The 21,539-nt window shown below is 42.8% G+C and overlaps 2 protein-coding genes across 5 annotated transcripts in view; one reads left to right on the top strand and one right to left on the bottom strand.

Moving 5' to 3' along the window:
• Window positions 1-2,967, bottom strand: part of suco (SUN domain containing ossification factor) — an 84,152-nt gene extending 81,185 nt beyond the window's left edge. For 2 of the 4 annotated variants that reach the window (XM_068037801.1, XM_068037802.1), the window contains exon 1: window positions 2,680-2,965. In XM_068037801.1, coding sequence (XP_067893902.1) covers window positions 2,680-2,732 — 53 coding nt within the window. In that variant the 5' untranslated portion in view covers window positions 2,733-2,965. Of the gene's footprint in view, window positions 1-2,679 lie in introns of all 4 variants that reach the window. The other 2 variants (XM_068037805.1, XM_068037804.1) reach the window with 2 other exon arrangements.
• A 486-nt stretch (window positions 2,968-3,453) lies between these two features.
• Window positions 3,454-21,539, top strand: part of tmed5 (transmembrane p24 trafficking protein 5) — a 29,366-nt gene continuing 11,280 nt past the window's right edge. The window contains exons 1-3 of the mRNA XM_068037800.1: window positions 3,454-3,748; window positions 19,123-19,220; window positions 20,942-21,122. Of these exons, the coding sequence (XP_067893901.1) occupies window positions 3,575-3,748; window positions 19,123-19,220; window positions 20,942-21,122 (453 nt within the window). The 5' untranslated portion in view covers window positions 3,454-3,574. The remainder of the gene's footprint in view (window positions 3,749-19,122; window positions 19,221-20,941; window positions 21,123-21,539) is intronic.

Raw genomic sequence — 21,539 nt, 5'->3', positions numbered from 1 at the left:
GCCCCTACTTTAAAAAAAAAACCAGGATCCCATATGTTTCATTAAACGCTTCCTCAATCTGCCCAGCCACCTTCAACAATTTGTACACATACACCCCGAGGTCCCTCTGCTCCTGCACCCCCTTTAGAATTGTACCATTTTATATTGCCTCTCTTTTTTTCTTCCTACCAAAATGAATCACTTCACACTTCTCTGCATTAAATTTCATCAGCCGCCTGACTGTCCATGTCCTCTTGAAGTTTATCACTACACTCCTTACAGTTCACAATATTTCCAAGTTTTGTATCATGCACATATTTTGAAATTGTGCCTTATACACTCAAGTCTAGGCCATTAGTATAAAACAGGAAAATCAGGAAAGCCAACACTGACCCTTAGGAACCCCACTGTATACCTTCCTCCAATCTGAAGGACATCTGTTCATCACTACTTTCGGTTTCCTGTCACTCAGCCAATTTCGAATCCATGCGGCCACTGTCCCTTTTATTCCATAGGTTTTAACTTTGCCAACAAGCCTATTATGTGGCACTTTATCAAAGACCTTTTGGAAGTCGACATACACCATAATCAATTGCATTACCATCATCAGCCCTCTATTACCTCATCAAAAAAAACTCAAATCAAGTTAAACACGATTTACCTTTAACAAATCAGTGTTGGCTTTCCTTAATTAATCCACACCTGTCCAAGTGACTGTTACCTTTGTCCCAAATTATCATTTCTAAAAGGATTCCCACCACTGAGATTAAACTGACTGGCCTGTAGTTGCTGGGCTCATCCTTACACAATTTCTGGAACAAGGATTCCAGTATTCATACACAAGCACCTTCTCTCTTCTGCATGCCTTCAATGCTCAGCACTTGCCAGAGAAAGAAAAACTTGTATATCGACTTTCATGATCTCAGGCTGTCCCAAGGCACTTACAGCCAATGAAGCACTTTTGAATTGCAGTCACTATTAGCCATTAGCCTCACCATTATTTTGGCAGCAAAATCTGGGGTAATCTGTTTTAGTGACATTGGTTGAGGAATAAATATTGGCCAAGACACCAATCAGGACATATTTCTTGAATGTTTAAGTAAAGGACATCAATTCAAACATATACACAAAAATGTTACTTTACATCAGATTTAGTATTAATGTTTTGATGTGATTTATGGTCTTGGAACATTTATACAGAATTCATTTTATGTCATTACCCCTTATATGGGGAAGTTATGAATACCTGATGAGATACTTTTAATTTAGTGATCTCCTTTTGCATCAGTTTTGTAGGAGTGATTAATGCATGTCTCAGACTCAAGTTGCTATTAAAATTGGAACATTAAGATAGGACGATTAACTAAAAATCAAATTTCAGTCAAGACGGCACATCACATAATAGATAGAAAAGGAAGGAGAGCTGAAAAATTACAAACCCTCGACAATCTTTGAGGTGGTCATTCTGGACATGCTTACTTTATAAGCGCACTGGGGCAAGGAGAAATCCAAATTTAGGTCTAGAGAACACACACAACTGCAAAAACATCAGTTATTTGCAATGCAAGCTCAATTTGGAGGTGCCACTTATAGCCAATACATAACCTCTTTATGCTCCTCTATTCTGGGTCTGAAGAGCAACCTGCCCAAATGGTCCGACTGTCACTGTACTTTGGGAAATTCGGCAGTACTATAAAATTAAGCAATTATTCAGGAGGAAAAAGATACAAAAGTCCTGGCCTTGCTCAACAATCAGTCACTTGTTTGATCTAGGCAACAAATTGGCTGACACTACAGATGATCGCTATGCCAGCCTGGAAGGAATTAGAAACAGAATAGTTAAGAAAGGAGGTGACCTTGACTGCAATTGGTAGCATTAGCCCTATGACTGAAGTTGTTACTGGGTCTCTAAATGTTTTCACGCTTAAGCAAAGCCTGTGGAGACAGCTCTCCTCAGTCATTGACAGTATCTGCAAGTAGTGATAGCAGCACAGTAGCATGTATAAGCAATCTACCTCTGGTGCCATCTGATGTGGACAACATACCTTCTCTGGTTATCTTCGCTCTTGAGTGAAACCCTGCAATAGAGACTATTTGAAAGCTATTTGCATAGTTAACAATACAGAATTTAAGTGAATTAAAGTGTATTTTTGGGAACTACTTCTTGCAGGTGATGAACTCACTCGCTGGCTTTTAATGACCAGCTGACTTTAACTCTGGGTAGGAAATCGGGATTATTATATTTCATCAGGGACAAGAATTTTTATGTACATAAACATTTTCTTTATTAACCGGTGTGAGTGGAAGTAACTGTAGATTGGCAAAAACAGTCAGTTCAAAAAAAAACGTACGGTCACAACTGTGACCCAAATTCAAGAATTTAAACCGACTTTCACGCAGAGGACAAGAAGCCAAGATTTGTTTTTTTTTTAAATCCTAAATCGATATTGCCTTGAATTACATTACCTCCTGTGTTTTGAAACTTCAATGTTTCGAGTCTCTCTTCTCCCTTCACCTCCCCCCGCCCCCCCCAAATAAATCTACTTTTCAAATAGGATACAACCAGAAACTGCTAAAAAGGGAAATACCGCCCTACTACAGGCCAGGCCTACCTCCACGGGAACTCAAAGGCAAGCCTTCGTTGCTGGAGAGAGAGAGAGCAATAGGAAGACGGTAAAGAGCAGCGGGACGGACACTCACCAATATAACACCGAGATAATCAAACATACAAATAAAACGTGCCGCTGGTTCATCTTTTCACAGTGATTAACATCCTCGTGGTCTTCCCTCCAACCTGCCGCCGGGTGATTTACTTTTCCTTCAGCCGCTCACTGAGCTCTTTCTCCATTGAGACTCCGGAGCCTTCCCCCCCCACCACCCCTGACACAGACCGAGCCTCCAGGCCACGACCGCCTTCACCACACATGAACAATCCCATCCACCGCTACCTCCTCGCTCGCGCTGTCGAGTTGGAACTTCATTAAAAGCCACGCCCCCTCCCTGGCCTTATTTCCTGCCCCTCCCCCTCCGTCAATGACGTACTCAAGACAGCGGTCAAAAGGAACAGAAAACATCTCCGTGATGCAACAAACAGAAATGCCCACTCAGCTCTCCTCCCCCCCCCCCCAAAATCTATCATGACGTCGGCTCAGCGCACTCGCCGGGAGGCTGCCGGAATGCATGGGAGTTGTAGTTTTCTGTCAATTCATGCGCCAATGAATCGGGCGTTGAATCGTCCGGTGCCAGCCAGGACTACAAGTCCCAAGAAGCCTTTTGTCAGGGGCGCTGGAAAGCTAATGCAAACAGCTAAAGATCGACATTGACGAGTTTTTTTTAAATTTGCATTAATTGTGTAATAATTAACGAGGCACGGTTTTAGTGAATTAAAGAGTGCTCTTGAATGGCAGGGGAGAACAGGCCAGACAGGCAGTTGGTGTGACGCCGCCTGCGCGGCTGGTTTTGAAATGTGATTGGGCCACGCGTGCAGGCACGGGTCCTCGCGCGCTGCCTGCTGCCCAAGGGTCAGTTCGCAAGCTCCTGGCTGGCGCTCGCCTTTGATCTTAGCCTGTTTCTGCCTCCCTCTGCACGCTCAGCGATGGGCGTGATGTCCTGCCTACTGCTATTCTTGCTTTTCTGTGGCTTAGTGCACGTTTCGCTCGGTTTCCCCCAGTCCTTTGACAGCGATTTCACTTTCACTCTGCCGGCGGGGCAGAAGGAATGTTTCTACCAAACTATGAAGAAAGATGCCACCTTGGAAATTGAGTATCAGGTTGGCAACGGGCAAGCGTTCTCTGTTAAGATCGCCGGGATCCTGGTTGTTTTGCAATAAAATGGTCACTGTGTTGGTATAATGTAAAATACACGTAATTGCAAATACTGAGTACCTGAGATTATAATTGCAGGCCCACTTGGAATTACAAATGGTGGGTGGGTACCTGGCATTGCAGATATTTTGGGTATCTGGCATTACAATTGCAGGGCTCTTGGGACTGCAAATGTCGGGTACCTAGCAGGGATGCTACTTCATTTTTTTCTATTTCCCTCCCTTGGCTTCTTCCTATTATCGGTTGAAAATGCATGTGTCAGATATGCTGTTAATCAACCAATCCAGTAAATTGTTAGATAACATGTAACTATCTGGGCCTAAACAACCACCCAGCTTGGGAAATCTCTTCCATAGTTGCAGCTGACTGATTGGCTAACTCCAGGGTGTAGATAGCTGTACCTCATGTAGATATGGCTGATTGCTAGTCGTGAAAATAATTCTGTTTCATATCCTTGGATTTTTATTTTGTTTTACAATGATAGACAACAAGCTATGTGAAATGTAGTTTTGTTAATACAATTTGTGACTGTCCAGTTGTTTTCCCCTTTTTTCCCATGAATAACTAGTGCTTAGTATACATTCAATCTGTAAAGGAGTCCTTTAGTTTTAATGGGAGTTCTTCTTCTTTGACCTCCTTGTCTCGAGAGACAATGGGTAAGCGCCTGGAGGTGGTCAGTGGTTTGTGCAGCAGCGCCTGGAGTGGCTATAAAGGCCACTTCTAGAGTGACAGACTCTTCCACAGGTGCTGCAGATAAAATTGGTTGTCGGGGCTGTTACACAGTTGGGTCTCTCCTTGCGCTTCTGTCTTTTTTTTCCTGCCAACTGCTAAGTCTCTTCGACTTGCCACGCTTTAGCCCCGCCTTTATGGTTGCCCGCCAGCTCTGGCGATCGCTGGCAACTGACTCCCACGACTTGTGATCAATGTCACAGGACTTCATGTCACGTTTGCAGACGTCTTTAAAGCGGAGCCATGGACGGCCGGTGGGTCTGGTACCAGTGACGAGCTCGCTGTACAATGTGTCCTTGGGGATCCTGCCATCTTCCATGCGGCTCACATGGCCAAGCCATCTCAGGCGCCGCTGGCTTAGTAGGGTGTATATGCTGGGGATGTTGGCCGCCTTGAGGACTTCTGTGTTGGAGGTAAGGTCCTGCCACCTGATGCTAAGGATTTTCCGGAGGCAGCAAAGATGGAATGAATTGAGACGTCTCTCTTGGCTGACGTACGTTGTCCAGGCCTCGCTGCCGTAGAGCAAGGTACTGAGGACACAGGCTTGATACACTTGGACTTTTGTGTTCTGTGTCAGTGCGCCATTAATGGAAGTACAATAATTGAAATCAAGATGTGCATGGGCTTTCTAATAAATTGTCATATTTTTGTATACTGTTAAGAAAAGTATGAATTTCCAGGAAGCAGTAGTTTAATATATTGGAATGACTGGAAATCCTGCGTTGGCATGGTTTCTGTCCCTGCACAGTGGGATGCATTCTTTGTTTACCGTGTGGTAAAGTGGTAGAAATATATCCCAGGGAGTTTGTGATTTCTGCTTTGGTTTCTGGAGTGCAGCTAACAGTTCAAAGCAATAAGAATTGCTTTTACACTAATTTGGCAGGGGGATGGGATACAGAGTGGAGGTACAGTAAGGGGTGATGCATAGTCAAATATAGAAGAGAAACAGTCAGTCTGGAAGGCAGAGCAAATATCGACCTGTTAAGGTACAAGTGAAAAATGCAAGGCTGGATTGCATCTATTTAAATACAAGGCGTCTTACTAATAAGGCAGTTGAATTGAAGGCATTGATTAGCACATGGAATTATGATATTGCTATCACAGAGACATGGTTGAGGGAGGGGCAAGACTGGCAGCTCAATATTCCAGGGTATAGAATCTTCAGGTGTGACAGGGGAGGAGATAAAAGAGGAGGTGGTATTGCACTGTTGATCAAGGAATCAATTACTGCAGTAAGGAAGGATGGTATCTTAGAAGGTTCCTCAAATGAGGCCATAATGGGTAGAACTTGAAAACAAAAAGGGGGCAATCGCTTGGCTGGGAGTGTATTACAGGCCTCCAAACGTTCAGGGAGAGATAGAGGAGCAGATATGTAGGCAAATCTCAGAGAGGTGTAAAAATAATAGGATAATAATCGGGGATTTCAACTTCCCTAATATCAAATGGCGCACTGACACGTAACACAAAAGTCCGAGTGTTTCAAGCCTGTGTCCTCAGTACCTTGCTCTACGCAGCGAGGCCTGAACAATGTATGTCAGTCAAGAGCGACGTCTCAATGCATTCCATCTTCGCTGTCTCCGAGAATCCTTGGCACAGGTGGCAGGACCGTATCTCCAATGCAGAAGTCCTCGAGGCAGCCAACATCCCCAGCATATATGCCCTACTGAGCCAGCGGCACTTGAGATGGCTTTGCAACATGAGCCGCATGGAAGATGGCAGGATCCCCAAGGACACATTGTACAACGAGCTCGTCACTGGTATCAGACCCACCGGCCGTCCATGGCTTCGCTTTTTGATGGAAGTACAAAACGCGACATGAAGTCCTGCGACATTGACCACAAGTCGTGGGAGTCAGTTGTCAGCGATCGCCAGAGCTGGTGTACAGCTATAAAGGCGGGGCTAAAGAGAGGCGAGTTGAAGAGACTTAGCAGTTGGCAGGAAAAGAGACAGAAGTGTAAGGAGAGAGCCAACTGTGTAACAGCCCCGACAACCAATTTTATCTGTAGCGCCTGTGGAAGAGTATGTCACTCTAGAATTGGCCTTTATAGCCACTCCGGGCGCTGCTCCACAAACTACTGACCACCTCTAGATGCTTACCCATTGTCTCTCAAGACAAGGAGGCCAAAGAAGAAAGATCAATTTTGATAGTCTGAGTGCAAAAGGCTTAAAGGGGGCGGAATTCTTAAAATGCATACAGGAGAGCTTTTTGAGCCGGTACGTTGAAAGTCCTACAAGAGAAGGGGACCTAATCCTTGGGAATGAAGCTGGACAAGTGGTAGAAGTGTCAGTGGGGGAACATGTCGAGGATAGTGACCATAACTCTAAGATTTAAGATAGTTATCGAAAAAGATAAAGATGGACCGGAAATAAAGGTACTGAATTGGGGGAAGGCCAATTTTCAGTATGATAAAACAGGATCTGGCCAAAGTGGACTTGGAGCAGCTACTTGGAGGAAAGTCTACATCAGACCAGTGGGAGTCATTCATGGAGGAAATAGTGAGAGTTCAGAGCCAACATGTACCCATTAAGGTGAAGGGTCGGATCAACAAGTCCAGGGAACCTTGGATGTCAAGGGATATAGAGGATTGGATCAGGAATAAAAAGGAGGCTTATGGCAGATTCAGAGCGCTGAAAACAGTGGAAGCCCTCGAGGAGTATAGAAAGTGTAGGGGGGTACTTAAAAAAAAAAAGTAATTAGGACAGCGAAGAGAGGACATGAAAAAACATTGGCGGACAAGATAAAGGAAAATCCTAAGGTATTTTATAAGTATATTAAGGGCAAGAGGATACGCAGGGAAAGAGTGGGGCCCATTAGGGACCAAAGTGGCAATCTTTGTGTGGAGCCGGAGGATATAGGTGAGGTCTTAAATGATTACTTTTCATCAGTGTTCACTATGGAGAAGGACGATGTAAGTGTAGAGATCAGGGAGGGGGATTGTGATATACCTGAACATATTAGCATTGAAAGGGAGGAAGTATTAGCTGTTTTAGCGGGCTTAAAAGTGGATAAATCCCCAGGCCCAGATGAGATGTATCTCGGGCTGTTATGTGAGGCAAGGGAGGAGATAGCAGGGGCTCTGGCACAAATTTTCAAATCCTCTCTGGCCACAGGAGAGGTACCAGAGGACTGGAGGACAGCGAACGTGGTACCATTATTCAAGAAGGGGTAGCAAGGATAAACCAGGTAATTACAGGCTGGTGAGTCTAACATCAGTGGTTGGGAAACTATGGGAAAAAATTCTGAGGGACAGGATTCATCTCCACTTGGAGAGGCAGGGATTAATCAGGGATAGTCGGCATGGTTTTGTCGGGGAGATCGTGTCTAAATAACTTGATTGAATTTTTCAAGGCGGTGACTAGATGTGTAGATGAGTAAAGCAGTTGATGTAGTCTACATGGACGTCAGTAAGGCTTTTGATAAAGTCCTGCATGGGAGATTGGTTAAGAAGGTAAGAGCCCGTGGGATCCAGGGCAATTTCCAAATTGGATCCAAAATTGGCTTAGTGGCAGGAGGCAGAGGGTGATGGTCAAGGGTTGTTTCTGCGAGTGGAAGCCTGTGACCAGCAGGGATCGATGCTGGGACCCTTGCTATTTATAGGAGGCATGATCAGTAAGTTCGCAGATGACACGAAAATTGGTGGTGTCGTAAATAGTGAGGAGGAAAGCTTTAGATTACAGGACGATATAGATGGGCTGGTAAGATGGGCGGAGCAGTGACAATTTAACCCTGAGAAGTGTGAGGTGCTGCATTTTGGGAGGACTAACAAGGCAAGGAAATATACGATGGATGGTAGGACCCGAGGAAGTACAGAAGGTCAGAGGGACCTTGGTGTACTTGTCCATAGATCACTGAAGGCAGCAGCATAGGTAGATAAGGTGGGTAGGAAGGCATATGGGATACTTGCCTTTATTAGCCGAGGCATAGAATATAAGAGCAGGGAGGTTATGATGGAGCTGTATAAAACACTAGTTAGGCCTCAGCTGGAGTACTGTGTACAATTCTGGGCACCACACAATAGAAAGGATGTGATTCCACTGGAGAGGGTGCAGAGGAGTTTCACAAGGATGTTGCCCGGGCTGGAGCGTTTCGGCTATGAAGAGAGACTGAAAAGGCTAGGGTTGTTTTCCTTAGAGCAGAGAAGGCTGAGGGGGGGGACATGATTGATGTAAAAAAATTATGAGGGGCATTGAGAGATTAGATAGGAAGAAACTTTTTCCCTTAGTGGAATTGTCAATAACCAGGGGGTATAGATTTAAGGTAAGGGGCAGGCGGTTTAGAGGGGATTTGACGAAAATAATTTTCACCCATAAGGTGGCTGGAATCTGGAACGCACTGCCTGAAGAGGTGGTAGAGCCAGCAACCATCACAACATTTAAGAAGTATTTAGATGAGCACTTAGAACGCCATAGCATGCAAGGCTGCAGGCCAAGTGCTGGAAAATGGGATTAGAATAGTTAGGTGCTTGATGGCCGGCACAGACACGATGGGCTGAAGGACCTGTTTCTGTGCTGTATGACTCTCTGACTCAATAGTTCCCAGCAGCTCCTTGGAGGATGGAACTGGTAGAGATGCTGTCCCATCTGATTCATGATGCATGTCACTAGGAATCCAAAAAAACTAAGCTTTAAAGTGGATGTCAGCAAAAGGTTATTCTTAACCTCATGTTTTGGTTAGTGGATTCATAAGCAGAAAAGTTGCTTTCATCTTTAGAATACTGTTGGCAAGTTACCTTAATCAGTGTGGTCACATTGGATCATTGAAAAAAAATTGCACACAGCTTTTGATTGGAGAGTTAAAAGCATCTTATCCATGCTTTTATCACCCCCAGATTCAACTACTGAAATGTTTTCCTTGCTAGGCTCCCATTCTTCACTCTCCATAAAAGTAACTCCTCCAAGTTTCCTACTCAGCCATCACTTATCACTTGCCCCTAATCACCCAACACATAACATTTAAATTTCTCATCCAGATCTATCAGCCCCTGTGTGGCCTTGCCCCACCCTATATTACTGAATATCCTACAGTCCCATATTCCTTCCCAAACTCGTAACTGTGGCCTTCTGTGCATCCTCACTACCATTCTACCATTTGCAGCACAGCGCTCTCACCTGGTCCAGATGGCTTGCATCCAAGGTTGCAAAAGGAAGTTGGGGTGGAGATAGTGGAAAGACTTAATCTTCCAGTCTTCCCTAGATACAGAGGAGGTTCTAGAGGATTGGAGAGTGGCAAATGTGACACCCTTATTCAGACAAGGATGTAAAGATAGTCCTAGTAACTACAGGCCGCAGTGGTGGGTAAGGTTTTGGAAACAATAATTGGGGAAAAATCGCCAGGCACTTGGAAGAAGGGTCACTGACCTGAAATGTTAACTCTGCTTCTCTCTCCACAGATGCTGCCAGACCTGCTGAGTATTTCCAGCATTTCTTGTTTTTATTTCAGATTTCCAGCATCTGCAATATTTTGCTTTTATCTTGGAAAGATTTGTTTTAATTAAGAGTAGCCAGCACAAATTTGTGAAAGGCAAATTGTGCTTGACTAATCTAATTGAATTATTTGGTGAAGTTACAGAGAAGGTTGATGAAGGCAATGCTGGGGATGTCGTCTATTTGGGCTTTTAAGAGAGCGTTTAGCAATGTACCACAAAAGGCTGGTTAACAAAATTGGGGACCATGGAATAGGAGGGTCGTTGTCAGCTTGGTTAAAAAATTGGCTTAAAGACAGAAAGCAGCAAGTCATGGTAAATGGTTGCTTTTCAACTGGAGGATAGCATTTGAAACTTTGCAGAAGATACCAAACTTGGAGTGGCAAACAGTGAGGATGATCCAGATCAACTGGAACAGGACATAGGCTAGCAGAATGGGAAGACAAATGTAATTTAATACAGAGAAGTGTGAGGTGTTGCATTTTGGGAGAAGGGATGGGGGTAGGTCATATAGACTTGATGGCACAGTTCTAAAGAGTATGCAGGGACGGGGGACCTGTGAGTGCATATGTATCGATCTTTGAAGGTGGCAGGACACATTGAGAGAGTGGTTTGCAAAGCATATGGGATCTTGGGCTTCATAATTAGAGATATTGAGTACAAAAGCAGGGAAGTTATGCTGAACCTTTAAAGCTCTGGTTAGGGCCCAGCTAGAATATTGCATCCAGTTCTGGTTGACACACTTTAGGAAGGATATGAGGGCCCTTAAGAGGGTGCAGACGTAGTTTACCAAAATGGTTCCAGTGATTGATTAATAGCTAAAAGGCTAGGTTGGAGAAGCTGGGGTTGTTCTCCTTAGAGCAAAGGAGATTGAGGAGGTATTTGATCGACGTGTACAAGATTATGACTGATTTGGATAAGGTAGATGAGGAGAAACTGTTCCCATTAGCTGATGGTACAAGGACTAGATTTAACATTTTGGGCAGGAGATGCAGGGGGGATGTGAGGGCGGCACAGTGGCGCAGTGGTTAGCACCGCAGCCTCACAGCTCCAGCGACCCGGGTTCAATTCTGGGTACTGCCTGTGTGGAGTTTGCAAGTTCTCCCTGTGTCTGCGTGGGTTTCCTCCGGGTGCTCCGGTTTCCTCCCACATGCCAAAGACTTGCAGGTTGATAGGTTAATTGGCCTTTATAAATTGCCCCTAGTATAGGTAGGTGGTAGGGAAATATAGGGACAGGCGGGGATGTGGTAGGAATATGGGATTAGTGTAGGATTAGTATAAATGGGTGGTTGATGGTCGGCACAGACTCGGTGGGCCGAAGGGCCTGTTTCAGTGCTGTATCTCTAAAAAAAAAAGAATGTTTTTACACAGCAGGTGGTAATGACCTGAAACCTGCTGCCTTTGAGAGTGGTGGAAGCAGAAATAATCGATGATTTCCAAGGAAATTGGATGGACGTTTGAGGGAAATAAACTTGCAGGGCTATGGGGATAGAGTCAGGATATGGGACTGCCTGAATTGCTGTACAGAGACACATTGCTCCGAATGGCTTCCTTCTGTGCCATATATGACTCATTGACTTTTTTAAATTAAAAAATCTTTGGCCAAGCTTTAGGTCAACCCTCCTAATTTCTCCTTCCACCAATTTTCCTTGCACCTATTAGTGAATTGAGTTGGAATATTTCTTGCATTACTGATTATCAGGATACCTCTTGTGAAGTTAGACATCATCTGAAGTTGGATGTTCAATTTTCTGACCTGCAACCACTGTGCACGAGGTTCTGCAATTAGCATGTAGCTTTGCAAAATTAAGCAAATGTATGTGTACAATGAATGGAAGGAATCCTTAAGTCTGGAAAATTCATCTGTATAGGAAAAGAATGTGCTTCTGCAGAAAGTTTACAAAATTAATTCCACAGGAAAACAGGGCCCTTAATTATGCAAGCAAAATGTATTCTTGTGAATAGTATTGGCAGAATGCCTCTTTTGCTAAACGCATAAGGGGACACTCAGTTGCCCAGTGTCCAACTAAGAAAAATCCAACACAAGTGCTTTTTTTGAGAGAGGCGCACAACTAATAAACACCAAAATCATACAAAAGAAAAACTTATCAAATTGAAGAGTAATGTTGCTAGTGTCTAGTACACCCTCTCTTCCCTGCAGTACCCACCGGTTGCGGAAGGCGTCGAGTGTACAGGGTCATCTGAATGCAAACAAAGCCACAGAAGAGAGGCAGGCAGTCAGCATAACCACCTCCATGGGCTGTGTCTAACCTGAACTTGTGGCTGCTCTGTTGGCAGTATGCCTTTGCTTCAGGATGTCATGAACAGAATTTTATGGATCACTGTAACCTAACACCATGAATGCAAAGTAAACTGGGGTGGCCCAAAAGCTCAAAGGTTTTCTAGCACTGAACTTTGAGATTTAGTTTATGGTGACTCACAGACCACAAAATTTAAAAAATCTGCATATGTGGCAGGTGGATTTTAAAATTGCCCTGCCCTGTGGCACATATATCAAAGTTTAATTTGGATAAATGACAGCACAATACCTTGGAGCTTCTCAAAGATTAGTTTATTAAATGTAGTTTCATCGATTTGAATGCTGATTTTCCCCCAACTTCCCCTCCTGGTCCCTATGTTAGCTGATATTGTAAATGGTTCTCTCCCTTCAGGTGTTGTCCCCTCTCCTTTAAATCTGCCATCATCGTCACTCTCTCCCCAAAAAAACCCTTGACCCCGCTGCCCTTGCAAACTACCACTCTATCCCCAACCTCCCTTTGCCTTCCAAATCCCTTCCATTTTTCCCAGAGCTCCATGTTTTAATCCCTCCATTCAAGTTTCCGCCCCTGCCACAGAACCAAAACAGCTCTTTTCAAAGTCACAGATGGCATCCTATGTGACTGTGACAAAGATAAACTTTCCCCCCTCCTCCTCCTCGACCTGTCTGTTGCCTTTGGCACAGTTGACCACATCATCATCCTCCCAACGCCCCTCCACTGTTGTTCAGCTGAATGGGACTTCTCTCATCTGGTTCCATTCTTATTTATCTAATCATAGCCAGAGAATCATCTGCAGTGGCTTTTTCCTGCTCCCACACCATTACCTCTGGTGTACCCCAAGGATCTATCCTCTGCCCCCTCCTATTTCTCATCTACATGCTTCCCCTTTGCAACATTATCTGAAAGCACAACATTAGTTTTCGCATGTATGCTGACAACACTCAGCTCTACGTTGCCACAACTTCTTTCAACTCCTCCACTGTTGCTAAATTATCAGACTGCTTACCCAACATCCAGTACTGGATGAGCAGAAATTTCCTCCAGTTAAATATTGGGAAGATTGAAGCCATTGTTTTCAGTTCCTGCTCAAAACTCCATTCCACACCCTGGCAAATCTGAGATTCAGCAGTCTGTTTGCACCTTGGTATAAGTATTGTATTAAATTTGTAGCTTAACTAGTTAACCTACTTGAGGTAACTACAAATTATCAGTAATACATCTAAACTTGAAACTTAATTAGTTTAATAAAACACAATAGAAATGGCAGGGCAGGTGATGTGTTGCAGCTGTAGCATGTGGGAGCTGGTGGATACCAGTGTGATTCATTACAACTACATCTGCAATAAGTGTCTGCAGCTTGAATTTTGGCTCGGAGTTGAGGGAGGGAGAAAATTGCCTGGACGCTTTGTTCCAGGACGCATCCACACCTCTTCGGCTAGGCACTTCAGATTTGGTCCATTCTCTGGGACAGGAGGGTGTGACTATGAGTGAGGCAGCTATGGGGATTCAGAATGTAGCAATGGAGCCTTAGACCTTGCACTTGTCCAACAAGTTCGAGGTTCTTAGCTTGTGTGGACAAGAGCAAGGACTGCAGGGAGGGTGAGCAAACTGACCACAGCACCATGGTGCAGGGGCCCATTCAAGTGGGGGGAGTAAAAAGGAGTGTTGTAGTAGTAGGGGATAGATACTGTTCTCTACAGCTGAGAGCGAGAGTCCTGAAGGCTGTGTTGCCTGCCAGGTGCCAGGGTTAAGGACATCTCCTCCGGGCTGGAGAGGAGCTTGGAGCGGGAGGGCAAGGATCCAGTTGTTGTGGAGCTGAGGGAGTATGAACAGGCTGGGTCTAAATTAAAAATTGGAACCACAAAGGTAATAATCTCTGGATTACTATCTGAGCCATGAGCAAATTGGCATAGGGTCAATAAGATTAGAGAGTTGAATGCGTGGCTCAAAGATTGGTATGGAAGAAATGGGTTTTGAGTCATGGGGCACTGGCACCAGTACTGGGGAAAGAAGGAGCTGTACTGTTGGTATGGCCTTCACCTGAACTGCGCTGAGACTCCAGTGTCCTGGCGAATTGTATAACGACGGCTGTAGAGAGGCCTTTAAACGAAATAGTGTTGGGAGGAGGTTTCGGGTGAGGGGAAATTTAGAAAGGTAACAAAAGACAAGGCTATAGTGCAGGGTAGTACAGGTAATGATAACCAGGGTATGACAGGAAGGGACAGATCATACAAATATAACAGTGCACCAGCAAATAAGGTCAGAGAAGGGAAAAATGGTAAAAAGGCAGAATTAAAGGCTCTTTATCCGAATGCACACAGCATTCATAACAACATTGATGAATTGATGGCACAAATAAAAATAAATGGGTGTGGGATATAGCAATTACAGAGATGTGATTGCAAGGTTGGGAACTAAATGCTCTAGGGTATTTGACATTTCGGAAAGATAGGGAGAAAGGAAAAGGAGGCTGGGTAGCTCTGTTGATAAAGGATAAGATCAGTACAGTAGTGAGAAATGATCTTGGCTCAGAAGATCAAGATGTAGAATCCATTTGAGTGGAGATAAGCAATAGCAAAGAAAAGAAGTCACTGGTGGGAGTAGTTTATAGGCTCTCAAACAGTGGCTACACTGTAGGACAGAATATAAATGGAAAATTAATGGGGACTTGTAGGAAAGGTACTGCAATAATCTTGGGTGACTAATCTTCATATAGATTGGACTAATAAAATCTGCAAAGGTAACCGAGATAAGTTCATAGAGTGGATTAGGGACAGTTTCTTAGAACGATACATTCTAGAACCAACCAGGTAGCAGGCTGTTTTAGACCTGGTAATGTGTGATGAGACAGGATTAATAAATGACCTCATAGTACCGGGTCCTCTAGGCAAGAGTGATCATAACATGATAGAATTTCACAGTCAGTTTCAGGATGAGAAGTTTAGGTCTGAAACTAGTGTTTTAAACTTAAATAAAGTCAATTACAAGGGTATGAAGACAGTTGGCTAAGTGGTGGAAAAATAAGTTAAAAGGAAAGATAGTAGCAAAGCAGTGCAGACATTTAAGGAGATATTTCATAACTCAACAAAGATATATTCCATTGAGAAATCAAGATTCTGAGAAGGATGCCCCATCCGTGGCCATGAAGGGACAGAGTGTATTGTAGCAAAATTTGAAAATGGTGCAAGGATAGGTAGGAAAGCTAGTTGTGAGGAGGACAAAGTGTGCAAAGGAATGTAGATAGGTTAAGTGAGTGAGCAAAAATTTGGCAGATGGAGCATAATGTAGGAAAATGTGAGGTTGTCCACTTTGATAGGCAGAATAGAAAAGAATATTATTTACATGGAGAGAGACTGCAGAATGCTCTGGTACAGAGGGATCTGGGTGTCTGTACATGAGCCACAAATGGTTGATGTGCAGGTACAGTAAGTAAATGAGGAATGCAAATAGAATGGCAAGGGGGGTGAACTATAAAAATAGGGAAGTCTTGCTACAACTGCATTGGTGAGACTGCATCTAGAGTATTGCATTCAATTTTGGCCTCCTTACTTAAGGAGGAATATATTTGTATTGGAAGCAGTTCAGAGAAGTTTCAATAGGCTGATTATGAGGAAAGGTTGAGCAGGTTGGGTCTATACTCATTGGCGTTTAGAAGAATGAGAGGTGATCTCATTGAAACAGATCAGATTCTGAGGGGGTTTGGCAGGGTAGATACTCGGAGAGAGATACAGCACTGAAACAGGCCCTTTGGCCCACCAGGTCTGTGCCGACCAACAACCACCCATTTATACTAATCCTACATTAATCCCATATTCCCTACCACATCCCCACCATTCTCCTACCTACACTAGGGGCAATTTACAATGGCCAATTTACCTATCAACTTGCAAGTCTTTGGCTGTGGGAGTAAACCGGAGCACCCAGCATAAACCCACGCGGTCACAGGGAGAACTTGCAAACTCCGCACAGGCAGTACCCAGAACCGAACCCGGGTAGCTGGAGCTATGAGGCTGCAGTGCTAACCACTGCGCCACCCTATGAAAGGATGTTTTCCCCTCATGTGAGAATCTAGACCTGGGGGCAGAGTTTCAAAATACAGGGTCTCCCTTTTGAGACTGATGTGAAGAACTTCTTCTCTGAGGGCTGTTAATCTTTGGAATTCTGCTCCCCAAAGAGCAGTGGAGGCTGGGTCATTGAATATATTCAAGGCCAAGTTAAACAAATCCCACAAGGGTGTCGAGGGTTATGGGGGGGTCAGGCAGGAAAGTGCAGTTAAGTCCACAATCAGATCAGCCATTATCTTATTGAATGGCAGCGCAGGCTCGAGGGGCCGAATGACTTCCTCCTGTTACTTCTGTTTGTAAAACCTCTGACCAAGATTTTGGTGATCTGACCTAATAACATCTTTTATGGCTCTGTCATTTTTTTTATAATGCTCCTGTAAAGCACCTTGGGATGTCTTATTACATTAAAGGCGCTATATAAATATAAGTTGTTGTTGTTGAAGCCCTAAATTATATTCCTATCTACTCTCAAATACAACTGAGACAATTTAACAAAGGTATTACCAGCTAGCTGCTTCTCTCTCTCCTTCCCATCATTCCCCCAGGGCAAAAGTCACTTCTATTTCTGATGCACCACGAACACTGAATTGTTTTACAATGTAAATGTAAGGAGCTTCAAACCCGGCTGAATTGCAAAATTACTTGTCAATCCAGATTTTGTTCCGTATGCTTTAATAATTCAATTGCAAGTTTACATGGCCATTTACTTAGCAAATTTAACTTGGCTTATTGTCAATGTTTCTTCCTTTGTAGTCAAATTTATCAAAGTTTGAAGTTAACCCTTTGAGAGTGGTAGCATTTCTCCCACCAAAATTTGGGAAGAGCCACCTTGGTTCTTTTCCTTGTATTTTTTTTTTAATCCCTTTTTAATGACCTAATTTTCTAGGTTATGTTTTGGTTATTAAATTTTGTTGATGGAACATGGAATTATTTTAAACTGTATCGTTGGGCAGACCTATCATGTGGCAGTAATTTACTATCAACTTACATCATCCACAATCTCAAGGTATTGAGAGTTGTACCTGTTCAGTACAAAGTCCTTGTTCAATTCTATGTCCTTTCCAATTGTTCCTCTGCACTCTAAGACTTAGTTTTGAGTATATCTATATCTAAATAACATCAAATTATTTGTAATATTTAATTGCATGTAGATATCACAGCTATGATGAAATTATCTATAACATGACACATTATGAAAACATGCCACACTTAATATGATGGCTAACGTTTGGCACCTCCATTAAATTGAAAAAGCACTAACAATTTATTTTTAAAATACTCCATAGTTTTATCCACTAGCAATACTGATTGGGCCTTTGCCAGCGCAAATCAAACATTTCCAAAATACAGGTTGAAATAATCCTTATGCATGGTATGCTTCAGAAGATGTGCTATTTGTAACTCTACATTTCAGTAACAGGAGGAAGTCATTCGGCCCCTCGAGCCTGCGCTGCCATTCAATAAGATAATGGCTGATCTGATTGTGGACTTAACTGCACTTTCCTGCCTGACCCCCCCATAACCCTCGACACCCTTGTGGGATTTGTTTAACTTGGCCTTGAATATATTCAATGACCCAGCCTCCACTGCTCTTTGGGGAGCAGAATTCCAAAGATTAACAGCCCTCAGAGAAGAAGTTCTTCACATCAGTCTCAAAAGGGAGACCCTGTATTTTGAAACTCTGCCCCCAGGTCTAGATTCTCACATGAGGGGAAAACATCCTTTCATAGGGTGGCGCAGTGGTTAGCACTGCAGCCTCACAGCTCCAGGGACCCGGGTTCGATTCTGGGTACTGCCTGTGTGGAGTTTGCAAGTTCTCCCTGTGTCTGCGTGGGTTTTCGCCGGGTGCTCCGGTTTCCTCCCACAGCCAAAGACTTGCAGGTGATAGGTAAATTGGCCGTTGTAAATTGCCCCTAGTGTCGGGAGGTGATAGGGAATATGGGATTACTGTAGGGTTAGTATAAATGGGTGGTTGTTGGTTGGCACAGACTCGGTGGGCCGAAGGGCCTGTTTCAGTGCTGTATCTCTAAATAAAAAAAAAATTCCAGTTACTTAAATAGGACAACCTGTGAGTGCTTAAAAAAAAACATAATTATACAAAACCTGCCCTACAGCAAACTATCTAAAAGCTGACTGCTGTGAATAAGGATCTAGAAACAAGGAGGATGTTGATATTACTAAATGGAGGTTGAGTACAAGGGATTGTCTCTGCCTGATCTAAACTGTCATGTCCCATGATTGTGTGGTGTAGAGCACTGTTGATGAGCAGAGTTTCAACTAAAATTAATTGTTGATGTTGCAAAAGGAATCTATTGTGAATTGTAAGAACTTTACCATAAAATATCTTTATTTTAGCTTTCAAATTGGCTGTGATGACAGACCATTAGAGTGTAATAGAACAAACTTGCATTTATATAGTTTTGTGCAGAAAATGCTTTGGAAAATATGATTTTAAAGCTCTGCAATCTCCAACTGTAATATACAGTATTCAGCTGACCACTTTAACAGATGTAACAAAAAAATGTCAAAACCTACAAATTGTATTCCATCGCTCGGTAATCTGTCAGAGTTACTTGCAACCATTGCTGTTAATCCATATGATTTCATTGATTAGTCTGCAGATTTACATGAATGAAATGGTAGATTGGTGAATGTACTGGAAAATCACTTATTTTTGATGTGATCAATAGACTGAAGTGGAATTTTGTAATTGCCTGTTTTGAAGATTGAACAAAAAAAACATTTTTATTTAATATATGAAATAGATGCACTCACTTAGCTTTCTGAGAAAAAAAACTATTGATTTTTCTCATCTGCTGTCTAGGTGATTGATGGGGCAGGATTAGACGTGGATTTCTATGTTGCATCACCAACTGGAAATATTCTGTATTTTGATCAGAGAAAATCTGATGGGGTACACAGGTAAGTGTGCACACTGTAGCAACAGAAGTTCTGCTTGGAGTTATTTTTGTCAAGTAAGTCTAGCTTCAGGCATGTCGTTCACCTTAGATTGAACTTCAAACTGATCAGCTCTTTAAGTTTACCTGTTACATGTCACAAAACCTTTGTCCTCTATGGCATAATAGAGGTGCACAGTTAGGCATAAATGTTTAAATATGTAGACCTATTAACAGAATCTCAACACATTTGTGTTTTTTATATTTGTATTTTCTACTTAAATATTGTTAGTATATTTATAATATTGTCTAAATCTTGCTGACTTCAGGGAAGTGTGAGGTATCACCAACAACTGAGCCAAGGTCACTTAGATGAAATGGATAATGTGATGGACTATGTCAATGATGGCAGTTACATAATTGGGACTCCAGTGCACTAAATCATGAGCAGTTCACATGTTCTGCAGTGTGAGTTCATGTATTTCCCTCCCCCTATTTTTACTAGGTGTTGCTACTGTAATGCAGCCTTCAGCTAATATCTTGGCAACAGGAAGAAGGACCTTCAAGTGTTCTAGGCTGTCCAAACACCTTCAGGTCTATTAATTTATCACTGGTACCAGATGGTTACAATGGATCAGTTCTCTGTCCCTTCATTAGTTTGGACTTGCATAAATTGTTGGATATAAAACCATATGTCACTACTGTAATGCAGTCTTCAGTTAATATCTTGGCAGCTGGAAGAAGGGCCTTCAAGTGTTTGTTCTAAACTGTCTGAACACATTCAGATTTATTAATATGTCACTGGCACCAGATGGTCACATTGATTGGTTCTCTGTCTTTTTGTTAGTTTATACACCTGTGAATTGTTGGATATAAAATTCAAGCACTTGAATTCAAAGTCTTTGAAGGAAAAGGGTGTCGTATAATTTTAACCAAGTGCAAATCAATACTTGGATGACTGGGGAGGGTGAAGGAATTAACACTGTGTCTTTTCAGCTGAGGTGGCTGAAGACTCTGCTACCCACGGTGGAGTGTGGGTGGGGAGGAAGAAAACAGAAGGCCAGAGTTGTCAGCTGAGATACAGGGCCGGAAAAGATTGCAGAGGTAGGCTTGAGTGGAGCCAAAGGGGATATAAGTTGAGATTTGTCAAACAAATCAAAGTCGAATTTGAGCACAGTGTCTGCTGGACAATTAGAAATTTCAGGAACATATAGGAACTTTGCATTTAATCGCAAATCTAGTCAACCCCTGATTGTATTGCAATAAACCTTCCCAGGTTCAACTTTGGATGTTTGATGGCACACATTAATTACATAGTGACTGGTGACACTGTGCACATTGAATGTTGACATTTATTTTAATACTCAAAGGACTAAGGGCAAATAGCTTTCAGTCACTTAAAAATGTCTTCCAAAAATAAAGAAATCTGCAGCCTGTATTTACTGATAAACTTCATTAACAAGAATTGTCCAGGCTTTTCATTGTCAAATTCTGATTTAAATTCCATTCTATACTCCAACACAGGGCTTCTTCCCCCATATTACTCATTTTATCCATTTATAAAATAGGGTAAGAGGGCATTGTTGCAGAAAATAGTGTATTTTGGGGGTGTTGGATATGACAGAAACATCCACCTCTTCGACCTCATTCACCATCTGCAATACCTTATAGCTTTCATTTTTACTGAATAAGCTTTAAATATTTGAATATTTCCTCTTAAAATAAAAACTTCTGTTCCATTTTTAGCATTGAAACTGAGAATGGAGACTACATGTTTTGCTTTGACAACTCATTTAGTTCTATCTCAGAGAAGATAGTCTTCTTTGAACTTATTCTTGACAACATGGAACCCGAGGGTGACTCAAACAGCTGGAAGGATTTTCTACCAGGAGGGGAATTGCTTGATATGAAACTGGAAGATATTCTGGTAGGTGTCAGTTTGCCTGTGATTTTATTCTATCGCAATTCTTGTATGAAATGAAAAGAGTAATGGATCAAGCAAAAACAGAGATTAGCTAAGACTGTAATGGCCAGTAAACTCTCCATCTATGTGCTGTTAGTCTGATGTAGGTTAACATGCTAACCATGCAACATTTAACAGGTATTCCTGTGGCAGAAGTGAGAGAATCGCTTAATTCTCATAATGAAGGCCACCATCTCATTGCAGGATTAGTTGTCAGTTTGGGTTTTTTCTTTTGCTGGTGAATGCGGTAATGTGAGAAGCTAAGGGAGTTAAATTTCTTGGTCTTCTCCGGTAGTGAGGTGCCTTTCCTGCCACTAGCATGGATTTGGAAAATTTAAGCTGTAATATTCTCAGTTGGAAGGTGCATCCAGCCCCCATCCA

This window comes from Heterodontus francisci, chromosome 8 (assembly GCF_036365525.1).
Source record: "Heterodontus francisci isolate sHetFra1 chromosome 8, sHetFra1.hap1, whole genome shotgun sequence".
Classification (NCBI taxonomy): Eukaryota; Metazoa; Chordata; class Chondrichthyes; order Heterodontiformes; family Heterodontidae; genus Heterodontus; species Heterodontus francisci.
This window is presented reverse-complemented; position numbering and strand designations above follow the sequence as displayed.